This window comes from Salvelinus fontinalis, chromosome 9, assembly GCF_029448725.1.
Source record: "Salvelinus fontinalis isolate EN_2023a chromosome 9, ASM2944872v1, whole genome shotgun sequence".
In the NCBI taxonomy this organism is placed as follows: Eukaryota; Metazoa; Chordata; class Actinopteri; order Salmoniformes; family Salmonidae; genus Salvelinus; species Salvelinus fontinalis.
The window spans coordinates 18,366,237-18,378,488 of NC_074673.1; the positions used below are offsets into that span (position 1 = coordinate 18,366,237).

General features: G+C 41.1%; 2 protein-coding genes across 3 annotated transcripts in view; one reads left to right on the plus strand and one right to left on the minus strand.

Annotated features, from left to right (window-relative positions):
* Positions 1–1,601: 1,601 nt before the first annotated feature.
* On the plus strand, positions 1,602–4,423 carry LOC129862200 (F-box/LRR-repeat protein 14-like). Its single transcript, XM_055933621.1, has one exon. The coding sequence runs from the start codon at positions 2,130–2,132 to the stop codon at positions 3,339–3,341; it is 1,212 nt and encodes a 403-aa protein (XP_055789596.1). The 5' UTR covers positions 1,602–2,129; the 3' UTR covers positions 3,342–4,423.
* A 453-nt stretch (positions 4,424–4,876) lies between these two features.
* The window catches only part of LOC129862199 (ELKS/Rab6-interacting/CAST family member 1-like), a 40,481-nt gene continuing 33,105 nt past the window's right edge, over positions 4,877–12,252 (minus strand). For both annotated transcript variants that reach the window (XM_055933620.1, XM_055933619.1), the window contains one exon: positions 4,877–7,473. In XM_055933620.1, the coding sequence (XP_055789595.1) occupies positions 7,336–7,473 (138 nt within the window). In that variant the 3' untranslated portion in view covers positions 4,877–7,335. The remainder of the gene's footprint in view (positions 7,474–12,252) is intronic.

Consider the following 12,252-nt stretch of genomic DNA (forward strand, 5'->3'; position numbering starts at 1 on the left):
TGTCTTTCCTCCCTCACCAACCTCTCTTTTCGCCTACTAAATTCTCAGAATGCATTGCCAGAGAAGATACAATGTTCCTCCCGTCGGACCCTTGCCTGCAATTTATTGTGTGAAGGAAAGGTGAAGAAAAAGGTCAGGAGAAATTGAGAATAAACAATTAAGAAATAGCCCTTGTCTCTCATTATCAGGTAACTGCCAAAATAAAGGAAACACCAACATAAAGGTTCTTAATAGAGCTTTGGGCCACCATGAGCCAGATTAGCTTCAATGTACCTTGGCATAGATCAGGGATGGGCAACTTCGATGGAGGTTGAGGCCACAAAAACATCTACATTTTAGAGTTAATTTTGTGCAATTCTATTCATTTTGCCAAGTGATGTAGAGACAATGTTGCAGTTTTAAAGCAAGTTTGCTGCAATTCTATAAAAAAAAATGTAATTGGGGGGGAGCCTTCAAATAAATTGCCCATTCCTGGCATTAATAAAACATTGATTGATTATTGGCGTCAATTTATGCAGTAATCTTAATGCTACAGTTTGACATTAATAGGATCTCATAATCAATCGGGTTTTACATTTTTTTATTTGACTTTTATTTAATTGGGCAAGTCAGTTAAGAACAAATTCTTATTTACAATGCTCTCCTACCTAAAGGAAAAAAAGGCATCCTGCGGGGATGATTAAAAATAAATTAAATAAAAATATAGGACTAAACACACATCACACAAGATTCACATTTACATAGATTCATGAAAATTGCATAACATTTTCCCAAGGACCACTCATGTAGTCACTTTCCCCCACAAGAAAATGTTCCTTGATGATTGATTACATTACAATATATTCTTACTCTTCTTCTGGACCATATGCTAAACCATCACCCCTACTCCTTAGATGGAGTGTTTACCAGAGATTGACCACTGGTGTGAACTGACCATTGGGATAAAGGGAGTATTTGGTTTCCAGTGGCCCTTGAAGAGCATTCATGCTATCAGGAGTTTGTGTTTGGTTACACAGGCCCTACTCCCTACTGACAGACACTGAAGGTGACTTGAAAGAGGTTTGAAGTAAATGTCCTGGCTGTTGTAGGCCTGTATACACTTTATTCAAATAGAGGTTGTGAAAATCGATCAAGGAGTGAGAACAAATATCCCACATCCCAAAAGTGAACATTGGGATGCTGTACAATATTGCATAATAACTAGCCGTTGTCTTTATTGATGAAGCGACCTGGTTGTCCCTGGTCCAGGTCACATTTATCACCATGGTTCATTCCTGCCCATTCGCGAGTATGGGCACTCACTTTAAAACTCCTGAAATGATGTATTTATATAACAAACTACTTATTTAAAAGAATGTGGTTCATGTAGAGATACACAAGTCGTTTTCAGGGGACAGCTACCTTGTAACTAATTGGGCGAAACCAAAAATAAAGAGGGGTGGTTCACAAAAATCCTTTAGAATTTCCGAGAAAAGTGATTATGTGTAACATGTCAAACTTTTTAATATTTATGTTTTTATTTTGGACCTATAACATTTATTTCGTTTTCTCGTATTAATGTCAATCGTTTATGTGTATTGTTTTTGTCCCCCCAAAAGCAAGGAAGTGCTGCTGACTGTTTCTGCGTAGCAAGCTAGTTTGAAATGGTTGGTCAGACAAAGGCAGCACAGGAAGAATCCCACAACAGAACCGAAATGCTAATAGAAACGTTGCATTTTAATCGATGACACAGAAGAAACAGATACTGCGGTTTTCATAAATAGATTTCTACTTTTTGTTTTGAAAATGAACGACCGACTGGACCCGTTTGAAGAACGACAGGGGTCATCTGACTTGAAATTGGGTAGAGTCGCCTGACCGTCACTGTTTTCCGCCTTTTAGTACGCTAACTAACGTTAGCTATCCTAAGTTTTTGTAGGACGTAACTAGCTATCTCATTTGATTAGAATAATATCATTATAACACAACCTCCACACTTCTTGTTGGATATGCATTATGAAGAGATGGCTGGACTTTGAACAGGTTATTTTCCTGAGTAACATTGCCTAATTTAGCTAGCTAACAGTTAGCTAGCCTACTCGAATAAGCGGATACCTGGTTAGTTTTATCAAACCTCTCCCTTTCCGAACATGTTTGAAATGGAAACACACATATCTGGCCTCTTCCCGGAAATTTTAGCTATAATTTTCAGTTACTTGGACGTAAGGGACAAAGGTAGGGTTGCCCAAGTGTGCGCGGCCTGGAGGGACGCTTCGTATCACAAGTCTGTGTGGAGGGGGGTGGAAGCGAAGTTGCATCTGCGGAGGGCCAACCCGTCCCTGTTCCCCAGCCTCCATACCCGAGGCATTAGGAAGGTCCAGATCCTAAGCTTGCGGCGAAGCCTAAGCTATGTAATCCAGGGGCTGCCAAACATCGAAAGCCTTAACCTATGTGGCTGTTTTAACCTCACGGACAACGGCCTCGGACATGCGTTTGTTCAAGACATCCCGTCATTGCGAATCCTCAACCTCAGCCTTTGCAAACCAATCACAGACTCAAGCCTGGGCAGGATTGCCCAGTATCTCAAAAACCTGGAGGTGCTGGAACTTGGAGGCCTCAGTAACATCACCAACACAGGCCTTCTTCTCATCGCCTGGGGCTTGCACAAACTCAAGAGCCTTAACTTGCGGAGCTGCAGGCATGTGTCAGACGTCGGCATCGGTCACCTAGCTGGGATGACCCGAAGTGCTGCCGAAGGCTGCCTTTCCCTGGAGCAGATGACACTACAGGACTGCCAGAAACTGACAGACCTGTCCCTCAAACACGTCTCCAAGGGACTAGCCAAGCTCAAGGTGCTCAACCTCAGCTTCTGCGGAGGCATATCGGATGCAGGTATGATCCATCTGTCAAACATGACTCACCTGTCAAGCCTCAACCTGCGGTCCTGTGACAACATCAGTGACATGGGCATCATGCACCTGGCCATGGGGTCTCTGCAGCTCTCTGGCCTGGATGTTTCCTTCTGCGACAAGATAGGTGACCAGAGCCTGGCCTACATCGCCCAGGGGCTGTACCAGCTCAAGTCTCTGTCCCTGTGCTCCTGCCACATCAGTGACGACGGGATCAACCGGATGGTGCGCCAGATGCACGAGCTCAAGACGCTGAACATTGGGCAGTGTGTACGCATCACTGACAAGGGGCTGGAGCTGATTGCTGACCACCTGACGCAGCTCACTGGTATCGACTTGTATGGGTGTACCAAAATCACCAAGCGGGGCCTGGAGAGGATAACGCAGCTCCCGTGCCTTAAAGTTTTAAACCTGGGACTCTGGCAGATGACGGAGAGTGAGAAAGTTAGGTGAAAGCCAAACTGGGATGAACTGCCAAGTGGGGTTTTCACTGTGGAAGGTGTAATATTTTTCATCCACAGAGATTACCTGAGCGGAACAGCTCGTAGACTATTACATTATCTTTAATAGCTACAATACTGTGGCTTAATTTTAGCAGAAGGAAACACTTTTTAAACATTCACTGTCACTGCAATATTCCACCCCTTATTTTGGTACAATTGCTTTCTCTCTTATTTCAGTGTTAACTATCCTGTCCCTGTATCACATCTATAAGTTTTTGACTAGCTACCTCATCCATTCAAGAAACTGTACTGTCTGGGACACAACCCCAATACACAGCATCTTTCCATGCAAAGAAATGAATTTTTAAACTTTCCCTTTAACTGTTTACCAGTATTGATGATAGACATGACTCATGCAAAACATCTGTTTAAACACAGTCCTTAACACTGCACAAAGGGGTTAACGCCTTGGATTGAAGGTGTGAGCAGGGGATTTCTTGAGCTGAAGTATTTTGCTTATGTTAATGAAAGTATTTTTTTATGAATGGCTGTAGTCCAGAACATTGTACTTCAAATTGAAGTGTTTTGTTTTTTAATTGGTAGTTCCCATTCCTGAGGAGTTACACTGTATCAAACATTGTAATATGCCTTACTCCAGCTTGTCAATATGAACAGTGTGGATATGACAGGGGTAAACTGCCTTTTCCTCCTGGGGACTTTAGAATGGAGAGTGGAAATAGACTTTGGGCTCAATTCAATCTGTATCGTGGAAGTTGTTACAGCATGATTGAAATTTGAAGACACTGTTCCCACGTTAGCGGAGACTGCATTCACGGTAAACACTGCAAATGTCGGCTCAATCGGAAATAACCTTTAAATCTTTGAGCAATCTAATGCTTCAGCGATAGATTGAATAAAGCCCTTTATCTTGTCCTTGATTATCAAGAATATGTATTTCTGTATGCAACATATCAATAACCTACATATTTTCTCCTGTAAAGCCTCCAAGGAAAGATATTGGAGTGTTAAGGCTAATTTAAAATGTTTATATTCATACGATAGTGATATTTATTAATAAAAACGCACAATGTTTTTTTGGGGGAAATTCCTTCATTTGAGTTCTGTCATCCAGTAAGGGTTTTACCTATTGTAAAAACAGGAAACATGGCAGAAGGTGCAGGGTGTTGAACATTTATTGCTCTATTATATGCCTGGTCCAGAAACAACAATTATGACCAGATTGACTATAGGTTTGAGGTTGCACAACCAGTTTGACAAAATCGGGCCCTTCGTTTCTATCCCCGACACATATGTAAGTAAAATGGTGGATTACAACCTACCATGGCGTTAGGAGTTGTCACTGCTTACACACCTATCCAGAAGTCGAGAGAGCTTGTCAGTCACATTTGACCTCATTTTACTGGATTAACAGCAGGACGGTCTGAGAGAATGAAAACCATTCTTAGCAATTGAGGCAGATATTACACTTAATTCTGCTGATAAATATGCACATGGTGCTCCTGTAAACAAATCCCCAGACCCAAAGACTGATAGGATATGTTTATTTACATACATATACAAAATGCAAATACTTGTCGTTTTACTTTTTTCATCAACACAGAAGGCAGTACATTTCCTTTAAACGCAAAAAAAGTGAACCATGACTTTGGTAGTAGTAGCCCCTTTAACAGCAAGCACTGTTCCTAAATGAAAAATGTAAAACATGAAGTTATCACAGAATGGTGAGTCCATAGACATTAAGGCAAAGGCAGAGATACACAGGCTAGGGCCCTGTTCCTCCTTCCTAGATTCAAACTATTCTAACCTGGATAGGTGAAAGCTGACGAGTGGAACCCTTTGGTTTGACCTCATGATTTTGTCAGGTCAGTCATTACTTCTGGGATTGCCAGGATGTGATTCAAAATTTGTCTCATCATAGGGCCTATGGACAAGAGGCAGGATAAAAGGACCTGAACAGTAACCTAGTCTCCAACTCTGGTCCTGGAGAGCAAGCTGATCTGTAGGTTTTTATTATTGTTCAACCATTGACTGATTGGCATAGGAACGCACTGGATAGAGGAGTTATAAAATGCCAGACTGGCAGAGAGTGATGTCTGTTCTATACAGTACAACTCTCACTAATCAGGCCACAGGACAAACATGTTTGGAGACCACTCTGTCCTAAAGGGTCAGACTACTATGTGAGAACATAAGAGGAACAGTCTAGAGAGCGTCATTCCCACAAACATCCATTCACATCTCAGACAGATGAAAAAACAAAACTTTGGAACCGAAGGGTAAAAGGTTTACATATGTGGCAAAAGTGTGTACATAAAAAATGAACAATTTAGAAATAAATGCAAGAAAAGTACTCTCCCTCTACACAGTCACGGTTTGAAAATGTTAGTAGTTAATTTGACACAAAATGTTTTTGACATTTCTCCAGTTTTAGCCGAGGACACGATCCACAACTTTGTTCAGAGGGACTTGCTCCTCACGATTCTGTGCAAACATTTCAATGCATATATCCATATGGTCAACATCATACTTTGTGTATATATATTTATAGAACATGACTTTTCGCAACTTATGGCAGTACTGTCAAATACATCTTGTCTACAGACAAATTGAGACACACGGGACTGCACTGCTTTTAGCTTCTCACTTGTATATATATATATTTTTTAAACAGAATTCACAACATCTTCCACTGGGTTACCTTTATATAGTCACTGTACGTATTTGATGAGTTATTTACAAACTGATTTTTAAAAGTTCAAACCCACTGAGAAGTGACCGTCGTGTCTTTTTAACTAGGATTCCCTATAATCTCATTACATTAAGAACCATAGCTAGCTCTGAAGCGTTGGACAGATGCAGTGAACGGGCAACATTTGCATCTAAGGGAATGTAATTAAATTTAAAAAATTAAACAATTATAGTTTAAAAAAAAGTAATATCTATAGAAACTTTGGATGAGATCATGCGACCGGTGGATTAGATCTTTATTGATGTCTTATGCCATGCTGTAGCACCAATAGAACTGAGGAATAAAAAAGGTCCCTCATTTAGGTCCAGTACTGATCCCTGTGCACGCTCAAAGGCCACTCTATGGTAGCATCCCAAATGACACCCTATTCTGTTTAGTGCACTAATTTTGACAAAATAAGTATACAATGTGGGGAATTGGGTATCATTTGGGATGCTGACTATGACTGAAAATAAACTAACATTGCATACCTCATAAAGAAGGGAGTGCTGTGTGCAAAACCATTAAAATCAACTGCTCTCTCTCCCTAACTCGAGAAGCTAGTGTACCTCAAAGTTTCACATAAATTAGACATTAATGTCAATGGGAAATGTGTGTGGAAATTCAAGTTAGGATTCTTCCCTCTGTCTTAAGAGCCATTCACAGAACACACAGTAAGTCTGCCATAGCTAAAGCCTTACATTTAGTCAGCAAAACTCAGCTAGGGGTTCTCTCAATAGATCTAGGTGGGGAGTTGAGGGAAAAGGTTTGTTGTCTAGTAATTCACATAGGAGATTCTGAAGGCAAATCAAAGGAAATAGACTAGCAAAAGAAATGTGGTTTAAATCACTGGTTCCTAAATATTTTTATGCCACAACACTCCACCTTTCAGAAAAAACACTGGTTTAGATTCAAAGAGAAAACAATGGTTGTGTCAGTAGGGATGAATCCAGAGAAAACATTTTGAAAGTGCTACCTGTGTTTTCTCTTTCAAAACGTTTTGTTATGACGTGCCCTACTGAACACAACCCATGACTGGCAGGCTGCTACATCCCTCCACCATTAGGCCACTTTGTGGCTGTTCTTCATCATCATGTCCTCAGGCTGGTCAATATCCCCAGGAATGAGAATTGGGCATGTGGGGGTGCAGTACGATCGCCCAGTCTTCCCTCTGCCCTGATCATGTGTGAATAGATGGGAGGAAGGTTGCCTGAAGCTCATGCGGGGTCATGAGGTGGTCTGTAAAGGTGAGCGGTCAGCAGGACTCCTCCAGCGCATTGACCACCTGCTCCAGGATGTCAGGGCAGTAGTCAGCGATCTGCTGCAGCACTGAATTGGCATACTCCTGCAGCTCCCCACTCTCCTTTTCACACAACTCCAACTCCAGTTCCAACTAAGGAAGAGAGAGATAATGAGTTAGCATACTTCTCCAACCCCACCCCCATTTTTTCTTGAGGCAAATCAAAACTTTAGACACCACAGAGTGGAGAAAGATAGAGGGAAAGAAAGACAGAGGGAACAAGAGAGAACACTAGAGGAAGGGATAGTCCAAGTCGGTATTAAAAAGAACGTTGCACCCTTGCCCGCCTGTGGGGAAAACAACCAGTGGTCATCTTGGTTAGCCCATAGATACACAGCAAGGTAAGGCTTAACGTGATCACACCCCCCGAGTAGGTTACAGCCGTAGGGTACTCCCGTTATTCCTATGATAAATGGCATACTTTACTCATATCCCGACAACGGCTGGATTCTTTTTTATTTATGATTTTATAAACATTTTGGATATGCTTGTTTGGTCATTTGTAACATACAGTACCAGTCAAAAGTTAACACATTCAAGGGTTTCTCTTTATTTTTACTATTTTCTACATTGTAGAATAATAGTGAAGATATCAAAACTATGAAATAACACATATAGAATCATGTAGTAACCAAAAAATGTTAAACAAAATCAAAATATATTTCATATTTGAGACTCTTCAAAATAGCCACCCTTTGTCTTAATGACAGCTTTGCACACTCTTGAAAAACCCTTGAATGAGTAGGTGTCCAAACTTGACCGGTACTGCACTTTTGTCGCCTTAAATCAACAAACTACATTATACCTAAAAACACTTTCATTCTAAATGTAAAAATGTTAGCATGAACAGATAGACTGTGGCATGGAATGTACGTCACGATTCTCAGCCAAAGGGACGATTCCAACAGACTAACTAGCAAGTTAAATAAAAGTAAGTCAGAGAAAAAGGACCACCAAATTAAGTTTCATCAACTGCCCAAGGAGAAGGACCAGGTTAGACGAACCTCACAGTTTCAGGCTATTACGTCGCAATGAAAATGGAAAGCTATGGGGTCTGGTTACTCAATACATTTTTGTTTATATCTAACTAGCTATGTATATTGCATTAAGCTAGCTAGTTAGCTTGTAGTAAGGACAAGTGCTCTATCCATCCAAATAAAAGCTAGAATATCCTTCTGCATTTGGATATTTATGCAAAACTGGAGATTCCACCAAGTAGTTGTGATTCGCCGTAGGCTACTTGGGGCCATTTGGTAGGGTTGTCTCCCCAGCTGGTCTCTAGCAAGTTGAAAGGACATATAGACAAGCCAGCAAGAAGCAACTTTTCTAAATACCTAGACCGTTCAAGGGCAGGTAAAGACCGGAACTATCTAAGATAATAATTAGCTATTGTGACAGCCAAGTAAGTCAATTACAAAAACTACACTGAGCAAAAATATAAATGCACCATGTAAAGTGTTGGTCCCATGTTTCAAGAGCTGAAATAAAAGTTAGACATTTTCCATACGCACATAAAGCTTATTTCTCTCAAATTTTGTACACAAATTTGTTTATATCCGTTATTGAGCATTTCTACTTTGTCAAGATAATCCATCAACCTGACGGGTGGCATTTCAAGAAGCTGATTAAACAGCATGATCATTACACAGGTGTACCTTGTGTTGGGGACAATAAAAGGCCACTAAAACATGCAGTTGTGTCACAACACAATGCTACAGATGTCTCAAGTTTTGAGGGAGCATACAATTGGCATGCTGACTGCAGGAATGTCCACCAGAGCCGTTGCCAGATAATTTAATGTTCATTTCTCTACCATAATCTGCCTCCAATGTTGTTTTAGAGAATTTGGCAGTTCGTCCAACCAGCCTCACAACTGCAGACCACATATACAGCGGGGAGAACAAGTATTTGATACCCTGACGATTTTGCAGGTTTTCCTACTTACAAAGCATGTAGAGGTCTGTAATTTTTTATCATAGGTACACTTAAACTGTGAGAGACGGAATCTAAAACAAAAATCCAGAAAATCACATTGTATGATTTTTAAGTAATTAATTTGCATTTTATGATAACAATTACAGACCTCTACATGCTTTGTAAGAAGGAAAACCTGCAAAATCGGCAGTGTATCAAATACTTGTTCTCCCCACTGTATGTTAACGTGTGGGCGAGCGGTTTTCTGATGTCAACTTCGTGAACAGAATGCACCATGTGGCGGTGAGCTTATGGTATGAGCAGGCATAAGCTACGAACAATGAACACAATTGCATTTTATCTATGGCAATTTGAATGCACAGAAATACCATCACAAGGTCCTGGGGCACATTGTCTTGCCATTCATCCGCTAACATGTGTCGCAAGGATCTGTACACAATTCCTCGAAGCTGAAAATGTCCCAGTCCTTCCACGGCCTGCAAACTCACCAGACATGTCACCCATTGAGCATGTTTGGGATGCTCTGGATCGACGTGTACGACAGCATGTTCCAGTTCCCGCCAATATCCAGCAACTTTGCACAGCCATTGAAGAGGAGTGGGACAACATTCCACAGGCCACAATCAACAGCCTGATCAACTCTATGCCAAGGAGATGTGTCACACTGCATGAGGCAAATGGTGGTCACACCAGATACTGACAGGATTTCTGCTCCACGCCCCTACCTTTCTTAACGTATCTTTGACCAACAGATGAATATCTGTATTCCCAGTCACGTGAAATTCATAGATTAGGGCCTCATGATTTTATTTAAATTGACTGATTTCCTTATATGAACTGTAACTCAGTAAAATTTTTGAATTTGTTGCATGTTGCGTGTATATTTTTGTTCAGTATACATTTAAGAAAAGTACATAAAGATTACTTTACAACATTGCCTGCTCCCAAGCATTATTACTACTTAGAAAAACGTCCTATTGTAGGGCTTCCCTCATGCCCCCTTTTCATGATGGCACTAACATTAGCCATGTGAGTGCTAGCGAGATACCAACCAGAACATTAAGCTAGTCACGACCAACAAACAGACTATAATGTTACTAGTGAGTGGAGTTGCGAACAGAATATTCTACCACGAGTCAAATGTCTTACCTGTGATTAACTGTTTTACACACACATAGCTAGTGCCTTCAGAAAGTATTCATACCCACCGACTTATTCCACTTGTGTTAGTCTGAATTCAAAATAGAATAAATATGTTTTTTTCTCTCACCCATCTACACACAATACCCCACCCATACATAGTGAGTTAAAAAATATATATATATTTAATACAGAAATATTCCATCAGTATTCACACCCTTTGCTATGACAGTAAAACATTTTGCTCAGGTCCATTCATTTTCCTTTGATCATCCTTGAGATGTCACTTCAATTTGATTAGAGTCCACCTATGGCCAAATCAATTATTTGGACATGATTTAGAAAGAAACACACCTGTCTATTTAAGATGCCACAGTTGACAGTGCGTGTCAGAGCAGAAACTATACCATGATGTCCAAGAAACTGTCCTTAGATCTACAAGATAAAATTGTGATGAGGCATATATCTTGGGAAGGGTATAAATCTATTTTTAGAGTGTTGAATGTTTCCACCAAACTGAGCAACCGGGCAAGAAGGACCTTGGTTAGGGAGGTGACCAATAACCCAATGACCACTGACAGAACTTCAGAGTTCCTTGGCTGAGATGGGAGAACCTGCCAGAAGGACAACAGTCTACAGCACTTCACCAATCTGGGCTTTATGGGACAGTGGCCAGACGGAAGCCACTCCTGAGAAAAAAGGCACATGACAGCACGCCTGGAGTTTGCAAAAAGGCATGTGAAAGACAGATCATAAGGCAAAATATTCTGTGGTCTGATGAAACAAAATTGTAACTCTTTGGCCTGAATCCAAAGCGCTGTCTGGAGAAAACCAGGCCCAGCTCATCACCCGTCTAACACCATCCCTACCGTGAAGCATGGTGGAAGCAGCATCATGCTGTGGGGATACTTTACAGCGGCAGGGACTGGGAGACTGGTAAGGGAACAATTAATGGAGCCAAATACAGGCCAATCCATGATGAGAACCTGCTTCTGAGTGCAAATGACAGACTGGGGCGAAGATTTACGTTCCAACCAGACAAATCACCCCAAGCATACAGCCAAAGCAAGACTGGAATGTCTTCAAAACAAGAATGTGAAAGTCCTTGAGTGGCCCAGCCAAAGCCCAGCCTTGAATCCCATTGAAAATCTGTGGAAGGACTTTAGGATTGCTGACCACTCCCCATTCAGTGCATTCGGAAAGTATTCAGAACCCTTGACTTTTTCCACATTTTGTCACGTTACAACCTTATTCTAAAATTGATCAAATTGACTACTCTCCCAGTCCCTGTTGGCATTCAAGCCAGAGAATCTTGTTTCTCATGGTCTGAGAGTCCTTAGGTGCCTTTTGACCAACTCCAAGCGGGCCGCCATGTCCCTTTTACTGAGGAGTGGCTTCCGGTCTGGCCACTCTACCATAAAGCTCTACGGACAATTTCTTTGACCTCATGGCTTGGTTTTTGCTCTGACATGCACTGTCAACTGTGAGACCTTATATAGACAGGCGTGTGCCTTTTAAATTTTAGAATAAAATTTTTGAATTTGTTGCATGTTGCGTGTATATTTTTGTTCAGTATACATTTAAGAAAAGTACATAAAGATTACTTTACAACATTGCCTGCTCCCAAGCATTATTACTACTTAGAAAAACGTCCTATTGACCTCATGGCTTGGTTTTTGCTCTGACATGCACTGTCAACTGTGAGACCTTATATAGACAGGCGTGTGCCTTTCCAAATCATGTTCAATCAATTTAATTTACCACAGGTGGATTCCAATTAAGGAGATGGGATTGTGG